This window comes from Alosa pseudoharengus, unplaced genomic scaffold (genome assembly GCF_046254945.1).
Source record: "Alosa pseudoharengus isolate Yale_2024_CS ecotype anadromous, Long Island Sound unplaced genomic scaffold, YU_APseudo_1.1 YU_APseudo_1.1_scf_16, whole genome shotgun sequence".
Taxonomy (NCBI): domain Eukaryota; kingdom Metazoa; phylum Chordata; class Actinopteri; order Clupeiformes; family Clupeidae; genus Alosa; species Alosa pseudoharengus.
The window spans coordinates 12,151,889-12,171,888 of NW_027468630.1; the positions used below are offsets into that span (position 1 = coordinate 12,151,889).

General features: G+C 43.7%; 2 protein-coding genes across 2 annotated transcripts in view; both read left to right on the forward strand.

Moving 5' to 3' along the window:
- Positions 1-266: 266 nt before the first annotated feature.
- ptpn5 (protein tyrosine phosphatase non-receptor type 5) lies at positions 267-8,564 on the forward strand. The gene is made up of 12 exons (XM_076288005.1): positions 267-437; positions 819-938; positions 1,152-1,229; positions 1,489-1,727; positions 2,331-2,517; positions 2,998-3,082; positions 3,557-3,636; positions 4,103-4,240; positions 4,719-4,829; positions 5,626-5,786; positions 7,994-8,107; positions 8,471-8,564. The coding sequence occupies exons 1-12, from the start codon at positions 267-269 to the stop codon at positions 8,562-8,564; spliced, it is 1,578 nt and encodes a 525-aa protein (XP_076144120.1).
- A 5,745-nt stretch (positions 8,565-14,309) lies between these two features.
- LOC143125517 (dual specificity protein phosphatase 8-like) overlaps positions 14,310-20,000 on the forward strand; it is a 53,004-nt gene continuing 47,313 nt past the window's right edge. The window contains exons 1-2 of the mRNA XM_076287060.1: positions 14,310-14,384; positions 16,624-16,971. Coding sequence (XP_076143175.1) covers positions 16,741-16,971 — 231 coding nt within the window. The 5' untranslated portion in view covers positions 14,310-14,384; positions 16,624-16,740. The remainder of the gene's footprint in view (positions 14,385-16,623; positions 16,972-20,000) is intronic.

Sequence of the window (20,000 nt, forward strand, 5' to 3'; positions counted from 1 at the left end):
ATTTGGAAATTGGCCTCAATGTTACAGTAAGGTCTCCAGGCAGACCTGCAGAGCAAATTCAAATTTGCTAATCTCCAGGCTAGCCAATCAGTGTTTTAAAGTTTTGATGCAAGCTTTTTAATCCTGTGGAACCTTCTTATTTTCTGCCAATTAAAATGCAAACATGCACACATCACAGGTTTTTATGTCTGTGTTCGTCTGTGATTTCCTGTGACCCCACACCCCCAGCAGGTGTTTGACTGACTTGAAGGATGACCCAGAATAGCATGCAAGCGTTGCCCACGGCAGACGACACACAGAAGGAGCAGGAGAGCGAGGCCACAGGTACCCCCGACTCAGTGGAGGAGGTGGCAGGGGAATCGCTCTGGGACAGGGCTTGGAGGACTGCACTGACCGCAGGGGCCTTCCTCAGCCTTTACGTCATCTCACAGATACTGGTGAGAACCTGCAGCATTCATTAGGTGCATAGGATGACAGAAATGCACGTCAAAAGGGGAATAGTGCTATTTTTGTATAGGCTAACTTATTTGTGTTTGATCGTGATAGAGAATGGTAGATGGTTGACAATGATAAATCGGTTCAACCTTTTTGAAAATTGAACACTGTACGTTGTTCATCTTCTCTGTGTTATATTATTTCAAATGTGAGGTAATATACCCTTAAGCCAAGCGTAAATGTATAGTGTTTGTACAAATTAATGATGTCTGTGTGTGTTTACTTTGTGCCCTGTATCTTGAATTTCCCCTTGGGGATCAATAAAGTATCTATCTATCTATCTATCTATCTATCTATCTATCTATCTATCTATCTATCTGTAGGGAGTGTGGGTCGTGTACATGTTGAATGGATACCATGCGTTCCCAGCGGCTCATAAAGTGCTGGACCTCATGCAGTTCCTGCTCTCCTCCACAGACCAGGAGGCATCAGCCCAGGAACAGGTCTGTGTCTGGTTTCCATGGCGACAGAAGAATGTTACCCAACCATTTGTATTGAGGCAAACATGAATGAATCATTAGCAGCAGTGGTAGAGTGTTTTTCTCTTATTGTGTGGAACACATAGCACAATACCTTCCAAAACTGCTGGTGAAGATAGCTGTGTTTAGAGTCTCCTCAGGTCATAGCGGTCATTGTTTACCATGGGTCCTTCTCAGGTGGAGATCTGGAGGGTGGAGACGCTATGCCCCCTGCTGGCCACACTGTTCCTTGGTGTTGTGATCCTTGGCACCGGGGTGAGTCTGTGTTCATCTTGCATTTGTGTTCACAGCTAATGTCAGGGTCTTATTCAGAAAAACAAGCATTTCAGGCATTTTTAATTGCTTTTGATTATGAGAACAAGCCCTTGGATGCATCACTGAAAGTGAAGGCAGAACTGGCTTTGGATTAAACTCCTCAGTTAGTTTTGTTCCGGCAGATAGTCTGCTGCTCCATCCACAGCTCTCAGATGTGATGCCCTGTTCTATCCATCACTTTTTCTCTCCCATCCGACAGACTCTCTTCTGCATCCGGACCCTGGTGCCTGGACCCCATCCCACCTTCCCCGATGACCGACGCCAGTCCATGAGCCGCCAGCCCTCCTTCACCTACTCAGAGTGGACAGATGCCAAGACGGACGATTTCTTTGACCTGGACCCTGTGCCCGAGACGCCCGTGTTTGACTGCTTCATGGACATGAAGGCCGACTCCGACCACGGCACTCTGAGTGTCAAAGCCGTGGGCCTTCAGGAAAGGTCAGGCGCACTGAACGAATTAAATGTTGCCCAGCTTCTGAAACAATTTGACCTAAAGACTCTGAAGAGGGCCTTTGTGTCCTCAGTAATGTTGCTATTTCACATCTAACAATAGCTGCATTCCCTCTGATTCACTCAAGCTAAATCTCAACGCAGCTGTGTTATGAAGAGAGAGAAAGAATAGAAGACATGTTATCAGCTGTCACAGAAATATTCTGCTCAAAACAATTAAGGGAATACTTCAATCATACACTGGATCGGTACTCTGACACTGTTTGTTTCTGAGCACAAGTAAAACTTTTGAGACAAGTGTTTTATTTTGCAAGAACTGTCAGACATTCTGTGAATGTAGTTTGAGAATGGAGAAAAGGGTGGAAGGTTTCAAAAAGTGTGTTTTACGGTAACAATTGTGGAAAACTGTAAATGTTCCCTTAATTTTTTTGAGCAGTGTACATTAAATGTATCCTCAAGCAGAGTTACAGTAACATGTCATGCTTATATAGCAATTTGCATTACGAATTTCATTACATAACAGACACTTTGATCTTGGAGAGTGACTTGTGCGTGTGTGTGTGTGTGTGTGTGTGTGTGTGTGGGTGTCAGGCGAGGCTCCAACGTGTCTCTGACGCTGGACATGTGCACCCCGGGCACCACGGAGCCCTACGGGGCGATGCTATCCCCGCGGGATCAGACCACCCAGGAGTACCTGCAGAAGGCCTCCAACGTGCTGACCGCAGCCCAGCTGCACGCCAGGGCCCTGGACGACGCTGTGCTGCAGGCGGAGTTCTACGTGAGTCCGCACGCGTGACCATCACTGTGTGCATACAGCCTGCGGCGTGCAGTGCACGTTAACCCAGCTCTGGTGACCTGGCAGTGCACGTTAACCCAGCTCTGGTGACCTGGTTGAGGCAGAACTCTATGTTGTTCTCTGTGGACCTCATTGCGTATTTAAATGTTCCTGGTCCTCAGAGGAAAAACAAAAACAGATACGTGCACACCATGTTCAGATAGAAGTGAAGGAGAACCAAAGATACCCAGAGAGCAGTTCATGTGCATGTTTGTGTCTGTGTTGAGGCCATGGGCTTAGCACAGTCAACGCCAGACAACAGCAGGGTTGCATTGCTTCACCCTTTCACTCTGTAACAAAAGCTACTACTCTCTGCTGTTTGGAGTTCATAGTGGAATGTAGCATGATATACATCACTGGCTGTGACATGTAGAACCATATTGACAATGCACATACAGTATTTGTGTTCTAATATCTTAACAGGAGACTCCAATGAACTTTGTGGACCCAAAGGAATACAGTATCCCTGGTGTAGTGCGGAAAAATCGATATAAGACCATTCTTCCCAGTAAGTGTTGCCGGACATGAATTCAGTGATTCTTAAGATGATATAAGACCTTTCTTCCCAGTAAGTGTTGCAGTGATGCTTAAGATGACAGTTGACTGCAAGTTGTTTTTTCATTAACACCAAATGTTATTGTGATAAACCTAAAATTATCCATAATACTTTTGCATGGATCATAATACAAACACCTGGGAAACGAATATGTTGAAGATCAGGACACAGTACGGAACATTTGTGTTATAGAAATTTGATTCAAGTCTGTTTGTTTCCAACAATTTGGTTTGAGTTAGTTTGTTTCCAGCACAGTTTTATTTGAGTGCATGTTTCTCCCTGTATTTCCAGTCATTATAGTTACAGCACACTGTACTGCAGTAAACGAGTTAGTGTGTTTGGCGCGGGCTCAGTTACCCAGATGGGAGATGTGAGATGTGAGCTCTGGTAAGCGCTAGCTAAAGGCAGCGCACTCCTGTCTTTCAGACTCACACAGCAGAGTGCGCCTTAGCGCCACGGACGAAGACGACTTTCTCAGCACCTACATCAATGCCAATTACCTGCGGGTGAGTGGTCTCGCCTTTATTGAGTCTGCTGCGTGCAATGCACTTTGAATGCTGTAAAATGACACAATCACTTTCCTTTACTGAACAGCTGATGTACAGCTCAGTTCTGTATAGTATCTACTGTGCCAGTCATACTAAGCTTGAGCTTGTTTTGTTGCATATAACCTGTATATAACTGTATAATTATACATCTAAATAATGTATGTAACTACATAATAAAGTTACTAAAAGTGCTCCAGTACTGCTACCTGTTTCAACTGATGGGTTCGAGGCTGTGCTGTGTGACTTAGAGCTGACTGATCGAACCTGGGTCGCTGGCGTACGGTGCAGGTGCCCCAGCCAGTTGCGCCACAGCTGGGACAGAATCATTCATTTTAACCAATGTAAATATAACTCTATTTGTGTGTGTCTGTGTGTGTGTGTGTGTGTGTGTGTGTGTGTGTGTGTGTGTGTGTGTGTGCTGCAGGGCTATGGGGATGAGGAGAGGGCTTACATTGCCACCCAGGGCCCGACGGTCAACACGGTGGGGGACTTCTGGAGGATGGTGTGGCAGGAGCGCTCGCCCATCATCGTCATGATCACCAACATCGAGGAGAAGAACGAGGTCAGACTCAACCCACTGGCACCATACTGCGCTGTGTGCATGCCGCACCACAAACACACACATGCTATTACATGCAAACACAACCCACTGGCACCATACTGCACTGTGTATATGCCACACCACAAACACACACATGCCATTACATGCAAACACAACAAACACACACATGCCATTACATGCAAACACAACCCACTGGCACCATACTGCACTGTGTATATGCCACACCACAAACACACACACATGCGATTACATGCAAACACAACAAACACACACATGCAATTACATGCAAACACAACCACAGGTTCTTCCTCATTCAGTACACACGAAAATACTCAATCTAGTAACCATGAACCATGCTACAGTATATTGGAACCAGGGCCATAACAAGCGCATGTAATGGCCCAGCTGTTGTTGTTTTACATCATGTGGTACAGTATGATGACATGGCTGTGCTGTGTTTGAACGTGTCACCATGCAGAAGTGCGCAGAGTACTGGCCAGAGGACACTGTGACTTGTGAGGGGATCCAAATCACAGTAAAACAGCTCATCCAGGCCGACGACTACAGCCTTCGGATCTTTTCTCTGAAGGTGACTGTGTTGCGGATTTATGTGTGTGTGTGCGTGTGTGTGTGTGTGTGTGTGTGTGTGTGTGTGTGTGAGTGTGTCTGTCTGTCTGTCTGTCTGTCTGTCTGTACCCAGATCATGCTGATCTGTGTCTGTCTGTAAACATGTTTGAATATCTCTAAAAAGTCTGGCAGATTGTTTTGAATAGCTGTTCATTATTCCGGGGGAAGGGGGGAGGAGAATATTTCGTATGTCATTCCAATCATGCATTTACTTGCTGTCTTGCTCTGGAAGCATTGCTGTCATGGCAACTACTGTAATATCCTTAGCAACACAGTGTCAAACATAAATGAAGAAATTCTGGTGGCTGAAAATAACTCTATACTCTGTTCGGAGGGCCAGTGTTTTCTACACTACAGAGTGTGCCACCAATACAGTGTCATATCGTAGTGGGGCCACATCAAATATGTATTTGGGTTACAGAGGGACACAGATCTCTTCAGGAGCCAGGAGGATGTTGTCCTGGATTCTTTTTTTTTGTGGGCAAATAAGCCTACTGGTTTGCTTAAATAGTAGACTTAGTGCAACAGAGGGGTTGATTTTCATACCTGATTGGTGATTTACATACCTGCTGAACAAGCCCCCTGTGTTTTGTGTGCGTGTGTGTGCGTGTTTGTGTGCATGTGTGTGTGTGCGTGTGTTTGTGTGTGTGTGTGTGTGTGTGTGTGTGTGTATATGTGTGTGTGTGTGTGTGTGTGTGTGCGTGTGTGTGAGAGTTTGTGTGTGTGTGTGTGTGTACATGTGTGTGTGTGGTTTGCAGTGTGAGGAAGAGGAGCGGAGCCTAAAGCAGTATTGGTACACCTCATGGCCTGACCAGAAGACACCAGACAAGGCCCCGCCCCTCCTCGAACTGGTCCAGGAAGTAGAGGAGGCACGGGAACAGGCTCCGCCCGGAAGTGGCCCAGTCATCGTCCACTGCAGGTAGTCCATGCTTATTACATTCTTTTAGTATCACATTTGTTTTACACAAGGAACAAAATGTCTTTTAGGTGGAGGACATAAAATAATGCAAGGGCTTCTGGAAGACTGGAAGGCTGCTCAAGGCTTCAGAAAGTGCAGTGCAACACAAGACAAAAAAAAAAGTGCAAGAAAAGAATTGGATTTAAAAGATGAAGTATATTTCATTTTTTATAGCCACTAATTAGTTGCGATGATAGATGCATACAGGCACTGTTTACAGTCTAGTATTAGATAAGGGTGCGCAAGATTGCTTATTGCTGTTAAATCGCATTATTTCAACTTGTAAATATTTAACTTCTGTTATGTTGTGAAGCCTTTCAACATCTCCCATGTAGTCCTCTGGGAGGAATCCAACACTGGGGCTTTCATTCGGAAAATACCTGTCAAAAAAAATTATCTCCAGCATCTTCCCCTAACTCCATGTGGCTTCCCGGAGCCATGATTACAAACCAGCCCGCGGCCCGAGGTCACCCAGCGGACCATGCATTAACTCCGGGGTGTGGAGAGGCTCTGACACAGATGAAATGTGCCAGTGAAAATGGCCCTGGGCAGGAGTGGCCTTGGGTGACTCACCTGATGAAGGCCGTTGTGTGAGGGCTGGGGCATGAGAGGTCATTTTCACTCCCAGAGATCCTGATCGTAACTCAATTCAATGTCTCTCCTTTCTCTCGCACTCAACGTTATGCCTCATTAAGGATTTAGAGATCAACTCGCAACTTGTCGCATGGCTTTAGCCCAGTAGACTGAGCCTATCTCACACAGAATTTTTGTATTTTCTCTTGCAACAGATTTTTGCCATCTCTATTAACCTTAGTTGCCATGACCACAAGGGTGGGGCCATCTTTGTTTACTTTGTGTGGAGCTTCTAGTGCAACAGCTGATTCACTGATGCAGATTTAGACCACAACATTACAAATGTAGGACCAAAGAAACACACTCTTTGCAGAAGGTTTGGTGAACACACCCTCAAATGTCACCTCTCTTCAAGGACACTAATGGCAGGGCCTTTCTGGGTGCCAGACACACTGGAAGCAATGCATTGGAACATGCCTTTGGCTCAGAGCATGCTTAAGGTCATGACGTACATAAATTACAAGTTTATTAACACATTTTTAATGATTAAATAAAAGCAGACGCTACTAAGAGGCATGATGTTTCATAACAATGTGAATACAAGCCTAAAAAAAATTAGTCATGCAGAATTAATTGCAAAGTGTAAGGCATAGCCTATTAGTGCCATACTTTCGAGTCATTCCATTTAATAGGTTTGCTGAAAATGCAGGCAAACAAGACAAAAACAGTCTTATTTAGAAGTTGGTTTGGTTAAGGTGATGTTACAGTAATTGTTCAACTGCAATTTTGAAGGCTTCACTTAAATATCAACCAGCCATCTGTGAAGTCTCTGTAGGCAGACTATCACTTGGTTAAGTGTTACCACATTTGGAACTCCAGCAATGTGTGTGTGCATAGAATAGTATTCAAGCTTGAATTGTGGCTGACACAACTACTAATACATTTCCAACATTCTATAATATTTACTGTATTTACCAGGGATGTGATATGACTGATTGCTAACATGATTGAAGGCGCGTCAGAGTATAACTATTGTATGTTCCCGTGTTTTCTTTTGACCACACATCATGTGTGTGTGTGCGTGTGTGTGTTTGTGTGCACATCATGTGTGCCCTGTCACATCTTAGCTTAGAGTTGCTTTGTCATGTGTTGGTGGAGGGCTTTGTCATGTGTTGATGGAGGGCTTTGTCATGTGTTAATGGAGGGCTTTAAAAGTCAGCTGCAGGGTCAGTCCTGTCAGGCCTCCCAGGGCCTCCTGCCGATCTCGCTGCCCTAATAGCATCCCGTCCCCAGCTAGCCCCCAACACCCCCACTGTCCACCCTCTACTGGATGACCTTTCAGTTTGCTGTTCTGTCAAAAACAAAATGTTCCCTTCAGGCAGGATGGAGGAATGATTTGTTGTGGTCGTTGCCTACGGTTCTATCCAAAAGTGGTTGACAACATTTTCTTTTGCATACGATTCAGTGGATTATTTGCCAGTTCAGATTTAGAATAAGCCGACAGATTTAGATCACAATCTCATCAATATGTTGTTGTTGTTGTTTTTCTCTTGCATGTTTGTTGGTTTGTTTATTTGTCTGGTTGGGATCTACAGCGCTGGCATCGGCCGTACTGGCTGTTTCATTGCCACAAGCATCCTCTGCAAGCAGCTGAGAAATGAAGGGGTGGTAGACATCCTCAAGACAACCAGCCAACTGCGCCTAGACAGGTGAACCCAAACCCACTCTCATGGCACCAGCTCAATAACAACTACACTACAGTCTCAGAAATTTTTTGACAAACATGATGAAAGTGTAAATTAATTAATGTACATTTAGTCACACTTTACTTGGATGGTCTCCCATGGACCATCTACATCTACAAGATGCTCAGATTAAGCAAACTATTTAGAAGTTGTTTTGGTTAAGGTGATGTTACAGTAATTGTTCAACTGCAATTTTGAAGGCTGAACTTAAATATCAACCAGCCATCTGTGAAGTCTCTGTAGGCAGACTATCACGTGGTTAAGTGTTACCAAATATTCTCCTCCATTTTGTCTGTCTAACTAAAGTCAACTGTCTTTGGCTTCAAGGGGCGGGATGATCCAGACAGCTGAGCAGTACCAGTTCGTTCATCACGTTCTCAGTTTGTATGAGAAGCAGCAGTCCTACCAGACAGAGGAGTGAACATGGTGGACGTCAGCGTCGTCCAGTCCCTCCTCACAGACCAATGGCCCCCTCTGCCCACTCTCTGCCCCGTCTGCACTACATCAGATCCAGCCTTGCATGCCATTCCAACAGACCTGCCTGACCCTCCGCATGGCATCCCATCGTCCCTGACCCACAGCCCTGACCACAGCGGCGCACCTCCGAAACACACCAACTCCGATCGAGACACTTCATCTGCATTCAGAGGAAGCACGCGATCGACAGTCATTCCAGCGACCTGACCAAACGCATTCAACCACCCCTTTTGCGTAGCTTCATCAGACTAAACATGATCCAGAGAGAAGCATTCGTTTTTGAACTGCCCCCTCCCTCCACCTTCTCTCCCACCCTGTTGAGCACTGACTTCATGAAGCCTGTGAGGGAGCACTGAGGACACAGGGTAGCTCAACGACTCCACCCTGGATGCCATCAGCGCACATCCCCAAAGACTTCCTTGCCTCGCAGCCCAAAGCCTGACACTGGTATGAGGTATTGCCTCGGTGCTGCCGGACTCTCTCTCAATCCGAATGTAAGAAGGGTAGATGGCCATGCGTCACAAACCAGATATCAGTGTGTCATCACAGCACAACAACAATCTACTATGGAGCAGGAGGACGCAGATGAAGAAGAACAAAACCACAGAGGGACAATCTCGACCTTCTTAGTCTTTTTACCGCCGTGTTTGTTATGAGACTGACCGTGGTCATGGGTCTCATAAGAATCTGGTTGTCGTGCTGCGTGGCTTATCGGCAGAGCAGCAGTATTGTTTGCCAGCCAAAAAAACTGAAGGATTTAGAGCCTAAACATTCAACGTCTATCGGTCTCAACAGGGCAAAACTAACACACATACGTACATAGTTAACATAGTCAACACTGATGCCAATTTTCCACTACAAGAGAGTGAATGCATTATTGTGTGTTTGCGTATGTTTATGTGTGTTTGTGTGTGTGTCTGCATGTGTGCGTGTGTGTGGGTGTATGTAAGTGCAAGTGTGTGTGAGTGTGTGTGTGTGTGTGCAAATACACTTGTGAGCAAATACACACGTGTGCATGTATGTGTGCGTGAGAGAGAGAGAGAGCGTATTAATACGATATGATGACATGGGTGCGTGCGTATCATAAAATATGTCTTTCTTAGTTGAGAGAAGTCAGTCTCAAGCATGTGCAGTATTAGTTCATAATGGTTTGTTGAGTGGCTTGTTGGAGAGGCACAGAGCGCCTCTCCTCACCCAAATTCTCCTATAGAATGTCTACAACTGCACAGGCAGGACGCCCTGCTATTAACTACAACAAGCTATAATGTTTTTTAGACATTGACAGCCTGCATTGTGGTTGGTCTCAAGGAATAGGTTAATCTAGCACATGTATTTTATACATAATGGCCTTACTCAGTGTCTGTCCGTTGGTCTTGTCCACATGCCTTCCTGTCCATGACTCTCCTGCTTGTTGCGTTTGTTCCTGGTGGTGTTCCACTTGACTTGAACACACATTTGATGCTGCACCTCAAGATTTTATGTGATCAAAATGCCGGTACACTGTATATCCAACTACTGTTAACCATGTACATAACAGCTTGCTTCTATGATGGAAGTGCGAGAGTGTGGCATATCGCAGGAGATTTACAGACCCTGGATTTGCAGGTGTCCCTCTGTAACTTGATCAATGACTGATCTTTTATTGATTTGCCTGTTTCTCTTCTATTGACTTGGACTTAATTTGTATGTGAGTCGGCTTACCCATTTAGTTCTCTGGGTGTATCATTGGCAGCAAAATGAGACAGAAGCATTGTTCTAGATGGCAGCTCTATCAAATGATCTGACAGCTTTGCTCAGATGTTTCTTCCCCCTCCCAGTCTGCATGACAAAGTCAACAATGAACTGTGTCCGTGTGAGTGACTCCGACAGAGTGTCTGAGACATTGTATCGGCGCTCTGCGTAATCTGCATCCAGTGCGGCGTGCCATCCCTCATCTCTGCCACTCACTGGAGCCGAGACTGAACGAGGGGAAATGTGCACAGCACGCGGAGGAGGGAATCGCTGGCTAGGCTTCATTTAACGGTCACTCCAGTGATGCCCCCACACCACCCCCACTCCCCCCCCCCCTCCCACCTGATTGATTTGTTACTGCATTGAAATTCATGACCTGTCTTTTAAATGTAAATTGTTTATTTTCGTCCACGTCTAATGAAATTGTTTGTATCCTTAATTAATTAAGTAATTAATTACTATTAATTACTACTAGTGTATCATTGTGCTTTGTACTTACTATATTGGTTTGTTTCAGTCCAACGGACGTTGACTTCATATATTTGCTTTATATTATGTTTTAGTGTTATGATAAGTGTGTTTGATAATCTGGAATGACAGCATTGTTTTTGTTTTTTTTTCTAACTGGTTTATGTTTTGATGTTCTATCTGTTGCAGCATTGCCAACATCTCCCGGTTTCTGTACACTGCCAAAGACTTTCTTCAGAGTACATTTACACCCATAGTAGGGGATACTTTAGGCCGACAAGACTGGACATATAGAATGAATGCCTATTGTTCTGGTGCATGTGCTCCAAACTGGAAATAGACCCCTTGACCTTGATGTTATTTGCACCATGTTCAGCTGACTGAGCCACAGCAACACCATACTGAAAATGCTAATCTTATAAATATACTCTGTTTCCATCCAGCTAATTTCTACAAAGTGGACTACTCAGACAAAGTGCAGCAGCAGCAGCAGGCTTAAAATCATGTGACTGCAGCTGATTGACTGTTGCCTTTGCAGACATAAAATGAAGGTCTTAGCGGATACACACAAACATCAATCCGTATCCATGTTTCATATTTATGCCGTTCTGCATCTCATCCTTCTTGTTGAAGTTAGATTAAAATAACATACAAAGGACAAGATTGCCAACTTATTTCCAGTTTTTATACCAACAGGACATTTTATGAACAATCCTGGGCATTTTGATGCTTATTACGCCTTTGCCAGGGTTATCATGGTAAGCTTTGTCTCTTCAAGGCCGACTAATAATAATAGATCCAGAGTAGACCACACTCAGCCTTTCATGGTGGTTTGAACAGGAAGTACTGCTGTGGGTGGTTAGAGTGGCATCCAGCACTTCCTCCTGCCGTCCACTGCTGCCAAGCTCCCTCTCTCTGCGCTTGGCCTGGACGAGATGGCCGCTCATCACCCCCTGCTCCGTCCCAGAATCCTCCATCTGTCTGGGCCATCTGTTCACCCTGGGCTGGAGCAAGTGCGGCCGACGCGACTGCAAACACTTCCCCCCTCTCTCTCTTCCACATCAAGCCTCTGCCTGTGAGATAAAATACACTTCAGGTGCTCTGCTGTTGGCAATGTTGTTATGGATTCTTAGCATTCAAAGGAATGTGAGGCGACGCCTCATGTATTCACTTCTGTTATGTTGAAATGTTCCTTTTTTCTTCAAATATCTCCAATGAACTACCTGAAATATGTTTGTCTGTTATTTATTTATGTATGTATTTATATTTATTTGAATATTTATTGTTTGATATAATCATTATATCCCAATCAATTTTAATGGATCCTAAAATGGCAGAGGACCTCTTTTTAACCATTGCCTAATCAGATGCCTTGTGTCCATGCTGTGAAAGACCTACATAGAATGTAAAACCACTGAATTGACCATTTCATGGCTTGTACGATTGGTTATTGCTTGATCTTTAAAATAAAATTCTACTTGTATTTATCAAAGAAAATCACTGATTGTTCTCCATGCAAAAATTATGCATCAATTGCAATGTGCAGTGACGTTCTAGGAAAGTCCAGTTCTTGTTTGTTTCATTTCAACCAATATCTTTCTCAGCTTGTTTTATCACCATGGTAACAGAATGAGGAAGGCTGCGGTGGCATAGTGCTGTGTGCATTATTTGAGTGGTTTTCAGGGATGGCCAACCTGTAGGCCTATGCACAGTAGGCTTGCAACAATCTCTTCAGTGTAGAGTTGCTAAGATATCTTTGGATAATTATTGCACAGTATCTATTTTATTACATGTTTATGGTACTAAAAAACTATAAAGAAGTTGGCAAAGATCATCATCATCATCACTATCATCATAGGCCTCCCCTATTGAGAGGAGGAGAATCCTACCCTTTCATTGTATCATGCCTTTCCTTTGACACCCAATTACTATGCTACTTTCAAACGATAGAATGAATGGCTCAGCTAATAAGCCTGCAACAGATGAAAGCCATTAAATCCCCACATTGTGTTTCCACTAGAAAAGGCTATGATACCCTGCAGTTTTGTCAAGCCAGCCATGTTATATAGTCATATCCAACTGTGGGCTTTCTTTTGATGAGATAAAGTATATCCAGCATTCATGCCGTTTTATTCACTGATGTTCAGTGGTTTGGAGCACTGGCTCAGAAGACCTCTTGCGAATTTAACTGGTTAGGGCTACATCATAAACAATCTCTCTTCTCAAATAGAACCAATAGGTTATTTGACATCAATATATTTTAGTTTATAGTCTACTGTCATGGACAGACTCTTGCCTTACTGTATGTACAGCTTTTCAATTCTCCCCAAACTACCGTGTAGGTATGTCTCCACCTAGTGGAACACCTCAGTAACACTCTCTATTACAGTAAGATACAAATAGTAAGGTCCATTTTAAACCATCTATAGCATGTATATGTATATATATATACATATAAAATATAATATAATATATATATTATTATTATTATATATTATATATATATGAAAAGTAACAAGGCATTCACTCATAGTGCTCTAAGCAAATGAAACAATTTGCGCACCGCATGTTTTAAGGACATGAGAGCATAAAAAAAAATCAAAGAAGTAAACAAGAACTGAAACATAATTAAGCAACATAATTAAAAGCGGCACCTAATTACGTAACAGCATATATTGTCCTTAGAAATTCGACACTCAAACTGATGGTCTGTTTGTGAGTAGGTTAGGCTACAAGCCATTTGAGCATATAGACTAATTAATGGACTCATGGGGAATTTAGTAGCCTAAATGTCAAGAGTGTAGAGCTCGAAAACAACTTTGCTTGCATTATAATCCTGTTTGTTTCACATATCAACACAGCCTACAATTCCGGAATCAGTCATTTGTGATTGGCCGAAAGTGACATCACTGCTTTTTTTTCAACGCCTCCCAGTACATGACCTCATCGATGGCTCAAGAGAACTGTCATTGTACACATTCCTGTCCAGTAAAATTCCCTGTAAAAGCAGATTGGTTGTCTTCAAAAAACGTCCACCGATAAACTATTTCTTTATTATTATGCTAATATGGGCTATCTCAGCTTTACATCACTAGGATATATTTGCAAGAATTAAATTATTCACTGTAATTTATTATTGCGGACTCGGTCACCCACATGTCTCACTCCAGCACAATTTCATACAGAAATCCCAATAGCCTAGTTATCCTGGGCTGGACACTACCAGAATGCAGAATAGTGAATACCAGCCAGATATATCATAGGAACTATTATTAATGTATAAATAAGTTAAGAATCCTATTGCAGTAAGCAGGCTACAATTATGATCCATCATTCATCTCGCCCCACGCTTCAATGGTGGCGGAGCTAGTTACCGCAGAACGCAACGTGATTACGTTGCGTGTTGCGACTGTACTCTTCTCTGACAGTGCCGCAATTCTATCGTGAGGGGGACCTCCCTTCGTAGGGATGCTACCCTTGCTATGTTCTATAAGTCATAACAAATCTAAATTATTAATCGAGTTTTTTTATGCTGCGTTCATCTGATCCACTCCCATCCAACAAGGTAGGATTCATCATTTGTATGTGTCATAGCTTTAGTTTATTATTCAGTACTTGCCTCGATCAAGCTAAATTGACGAGCAGTGAAAGTCTCTGATGTCATGGTATCGTATTGTAAGACTATTTAAAAATATGCTCTCTGCCCTCTGCGACGTTGGAATTGTCCATGTTCCTTATAAGCTTGGCATGTTGTGTTGTTGATTAATGTGCAAGATAGAGTAGCCTATGAACTATACTGTGTTTAGAACTCATCTTGTTAGGTTTGAGTAATGGTATGAACTTTCTACTATAGGCATACTTATTTTAAACATGTTTAGTTTTGTTTTCTTGCTGATAATTAGATTAGATTTAAGTATTGACATGCTGACTTCAGCATACAGCTTGAACAAGTAAAGTTTCTAAAATTGGATTTATCTTTGCTATTTACTGAGACATGTGGGAATAGACAGCAGTTTTGAGGCAAGGCAAGGCTGATCAGTGGTGAGCTCAGTGGCAGTGCAAGTCTGTGTTTGTTTGCTTTGGTCTGTTACTGGTGCTGTTCTTTTCTAAAGCACCTTGTTGTGATGTCACCCCATGGACTGTTTTGGTCTCCAGCACTGTCATTATAGGCTCAGCAGTTTCTGACATTAGATAAAACAACCATCCCGTTATGTCAATGGGACCTCTTTTGCTCCAAACAGAGATAGGGTTAGCTTTGTGGTTATGGTGGGGAGAAGATCATCTTATAGGATTAATCTCATATGATGTATGTGTTCGTTAACAAAAGTACAGTTTTGACAATGCACTAGTTTATGAAAACTTGACTGGGATTCCCCCCCTATTGATAGCCTACTTTGTACTACAAAGACCACATTTGAGACTTTTTTTCACACCGCGCCCACTCGATGCATACCATCTCAGCAAAATGTGTACAAAGACCATGGTTATTTCAGTAGTAAAGATGCTGATATGTTGGATGTGTAAACTGCTTCCATTCGATGTCAATATCATTGCAATACATCACCAGGATATTTTATACTAGATGGAGAGGTAGACACTATTGCAGCATTTCAGGCGTCTTGTTTAGCAAGGCGAGCATAGAGCTGTGTACTGTTCCCTCTGACTGTCAGGTTCCCTCATAGCAGCGCTGTCTCGCCCCTCCCTGCCTGCCTCTCAGGCTGTTTACTTTCTGAGCTGTAGCACAGGAGCAGAGCAGAGCAGCACAACACAACACTACGCCATTAGCTCACTTGCAGCATCAGCCTGTTGTGCTGCTTTGCTCCGCTCTGCTAGGAGAGCACTGCCTTCTCCCTTTGCTTGGTGTGATCCAGCAGCACTGATACATGGTTAGCAACACAAACATACATGCTTACACAGGTACATACATACCACACACACACACACACACACACACACACACACACACACACACACACACACACAAGCTTCATGATTGTGACCACAAATAGCTTATATCTTTGTGCACTAGCAAAAAGCCTGTAACTGTGCAGTTGTTTCCTTTACTTTATAGTCATTGCATCCAAGTTGATGTCATTCAAAGTTCATTCAATTTAGACACACAACCATACAGACTTAGTAATAAAGCTTAAATGCTCATAGCCATGGGCATTATGGCCTCAGTCTTTACTAACCAGTTCTAGGGGCAGCTGTGGCCTACTGGTTAGGGCTTCGGACTTGTAACCGGACGGTTGCCGGTTCGAACCCCGACCAGTAGGAATGGCTGAAGTGCCCTTGAGCAAGGCACCTAAACCTAGCCTGCATCCCAAGCGCCGCTGTAGCAGGCAGCTCACTGCGTTGGGATGAGTGTGTGCTTCACCTCAATGTGTGTTCACTGTGTGCTGAGTGTGTTTCACTAATTCACGGATTGGGATAAATGCAGAGACCACATTTCCCTCACGGGATCAAAAGAGTATATATACTACTTACTTACTATACTTAACCATTTGATATTTACAAATACCTCCTGAAGGAAGGTCTTAAAAGTGGATTGAAAGTCTAGTTCATAAAATGTGGACAATTGGGGTGGATAAGGGAAGGTGGTAGATACAACCTTTCTAGAACTTGTTTTCAACATGTTTCAAGTCCACAATTTTGACTTGACTTGTTGTTTTAAGACTGTGAGCTATTGTCACATAGTCATGTCTTGCACTACAGTGACATATTCTCTGCCCTTCTCTTTTTTTTCTTCTTTTCCTGTATATCCCCTACTCTCTTTCCCTTTCTTTCCTTTCCCCCTCTTTCAGACCCTATGGAGATGTTGACTTCCTCGCCCAACCAGTAGACCTAGGTCCTCTCTCCTCCTCCACGTTTTGTGCCTGCCTTCAGTCCAGCCCACTCTGCGTCCCCTTGAGACAAGAGCCATGTCGGGGGTGAAGGTGCAGCGGGGGGTTGTGGATACCCAGAGGCTGGCCGGGATGCTGCAGAGGCGAGCCACTCAGACTTTGGTCATCGATAGCCGGACCTTCTCTGAGTACAACGCGTCGCACGTGCTGAACTCCATCAACGTGTGCTGCTCCAAACTGGTGAAGAGGAGGCTCCAACAGGACAAGGTGTCCGTCGCTGAGCTCCTGCAGCCCAACGGAAAGATAAAGGTAGATACGGCACTAGTGACAGGTTAGCTTTTGTCCAAACAATAAGAACTACACAGGAGAGTTAAGTGCTTATAAAGCAAGACAGTGTAAGTGTGTCCAAATAGCACATAAAAGACAGAAGACACATTAACATACCGGTATGTTTAAATGTTTTTTCTGTATGCGACCCAGCAAATGAACAGCTGAAAGATGTTTTTTTTTTGTTAATTTGGTGGGAAGCATGTGGGGAAATATATGCCAAAGAAAAATATTTATGACAAAGAAATAAATTTTTCAGTTCAGGACACTTGTTGTCCTATGGGTGTGCTATTAGCATGGTATTCCCCTGGCCCGTGTGGCTGTTTGCTGTACCTCACACAGAATTCCTGAGCCTTGAAAGTCCCCAACATGATTTAAACACATGCTATGATTTCACACTTGCTGACAGCAGCACACCCGATCTTCCAGAGTGCTATATTAGACAAAATACATTTATTGCACACGTCTGGCCTTGAAACAAGAGCCTTCCCTCCAGTTTGACATTTGTATTGAATGGGACATATTTTTCCATCAGAAATATATCTGCAGATGTCTATTGACACTGAAACACACCAGAGCTGGAAACCTAAGAACGGGCATATGTCACTTGTCATTTTTCACGGCCTCTGCGGGGTGACCTGCCATTGCATAAAGGGTAAATTGACAGCAAAGGGCCATGCAAAACCACAGTCGCCTCAGTGGTCCAGAGATGTCAACATGACGGGTAACGGTGACCCCGCTCCCTGCTCAGGCTTCTGACGCTGGACTGATTTACAGTAGTGGCATTCGCTCACCAAGGTGTCACCTACTGTGCATCTGGCATTGACTGAAGTATAATATTCCACTTCCTTATATTTGGTTTCAGTAACGGACACCCGACCCACCCTGTGTGTCCTATGTCTTTTTCCATGACTCATTTTTTGCTGGCACCCTGTTTCGCAAAAGTTCCTGTAAAGAAAGAAAATCCATGTAGCCATCCATGTCAGCCAGAGATATGTTTACAGTTGGGCAATTATTGGTGAGACATTAGAATACGTCATACAAGTAGGCAACCGCTTACAACCATGTGTATATTTTTTCATTCTAACTTACCTCACTCTCACACTATATGTCACACTATTTTTAGTAAGTGCTAACTCAAGTAATCTCTATGGAAATACTTTTTGAATTTGATAATTCGCTGAAAGTCAGTCTGAGGTCACGGCTAGTTTTGTATTTCCATTTCCTCTTGGAGCAAAATCAAAGTCGGATGCATGTTACTCATCCTTCTACAGACCTATACCACCATGTATCTATCACTACCACTACTGTCAAGTATGTTGCTTCCTAAATATAATAGTAAAGAACACAAATAAAGTCTGAAAAGAGGCTTTTGGAGATGAGTACAACACACAAGCTGATACGTCATACGTTATAAATAAACATGTTGTCATTAATCTCAGTGCATTAGCAAAAACAAAGAGGTCGAGTTCTCCAGTGCACCCCAATCCCCCATTCAGTTGGTGTGTGTGTGTGTGTGTGTGTATCCTCTCCGAAGAGGATAATACCCGCGATTACTAATGCGGGCCCACATAAAGCTGACTCTATCTCACACACAGGGAGGGAACATCGGGGGTGGAGTGTGTGCTCTTTGTGACCCGTCTCGCATGACATCATCCTCTTTGTATGGCTACCAGCAGCTCTGTGTGGGTTCGGCTTTTGCAAGCTGGGCAACGCCGGCCAGTGCACTCGCGCCCACACCCCGGGTGCTGTTCTACCAGGAAGTTCAGGGCTGCCCGCCTCAGACGCAGGCACTTACAGCAGCCGCCTACGTTTAGACGGTAATATCTTCTGTGGGCTTTTATTTTCATGGAAGAGAAGGTTAAAAAAATTGTAATATCTAAAGTAGTGGGCACATGAGCTAGTAGTAAACATAATTCAGACGGCCTAAATAGACAGGTGTTGTTGAAAAGTTTTAAAAATGGCACACAGCTTTGTGTCTTCTCCTGGGATGTCATAAAGTGTCTCTCTGCACCTGAGTCTCCATGTCCATTGCCTGAGGGAGAGACATGGAGAACTCAAAGGGAACCACATGAGAACACAGATCCACAACACAATGTCTGTTATATATTGCTCTGTGCAGATTTATGAGATATACTTCTAGTTTATTGTTCATGTTTTGGACCAGACCAGACGAATCATTCCCAGCTGTCCAGTTCAAGTTCAGAAAGCAGATGGATGTTTTGTGACATGTTGTATGATATAGTGAAACCAGATGGATGTTTTGTGACATGTTGTATGATATAGTGAGCTGTTATCCTGTAGGGTCTCCCATCTGTCAGAAATCCTTTTTTAGCCTACAGTGTGTTTTCACAAGTATGTACGTATGTTCTGTATATATGTACATCAGGTATGAGTGTGTGTGTGTGTGTGTGTGTGTGTGTGGTTTGTGTGTGTGTGTGTGTGTGTGTGTGTGTGTGTTTGGTGTGGTGTGGTGTGTGTGTGAATGTGTGTGTATGTGTGTGTGTGTGTGTGTGTGTGTGCGTGTGTGTGTGTGTGTGTGTGTGTGAGAAAGCGAAGATGAACTGCCCAGCAACACCGTGTCCCATGGACAGGCTGGTGATGTGTCATGTCAGACAAGGCCAGGTCACACGTAAAGCCATGCCTGTGAGGGAGTGTGATGCTGGGGCAGAAAGGGGAAGAGACGGGCTCGAGATGGTAAACACTTCCAGTGAAGTCTTGGACCTGTTGGAGTCAGTGAGGAGGACGGCCATCTCCCTTGCTCCTGGGCCACTGCTCTTTAGACGTAATTGCTTAACTACAGGCTTCTCATGGAACATTTATTTTATTTAACACCACTTGGAGATCGATCAATTGTCTCAGTGCGTTGTGGGTGCCAGAATCAATGGCCTAATCCTATTAAGTTAAAGTCATAGGGGTCTGGAGATTAAGGCCTTATTGCAGCCATGCTTCATTTTCACAGAGGAATTTCCATTTCATTCTAGTCATCATATTTGTAGTAATGGTATATC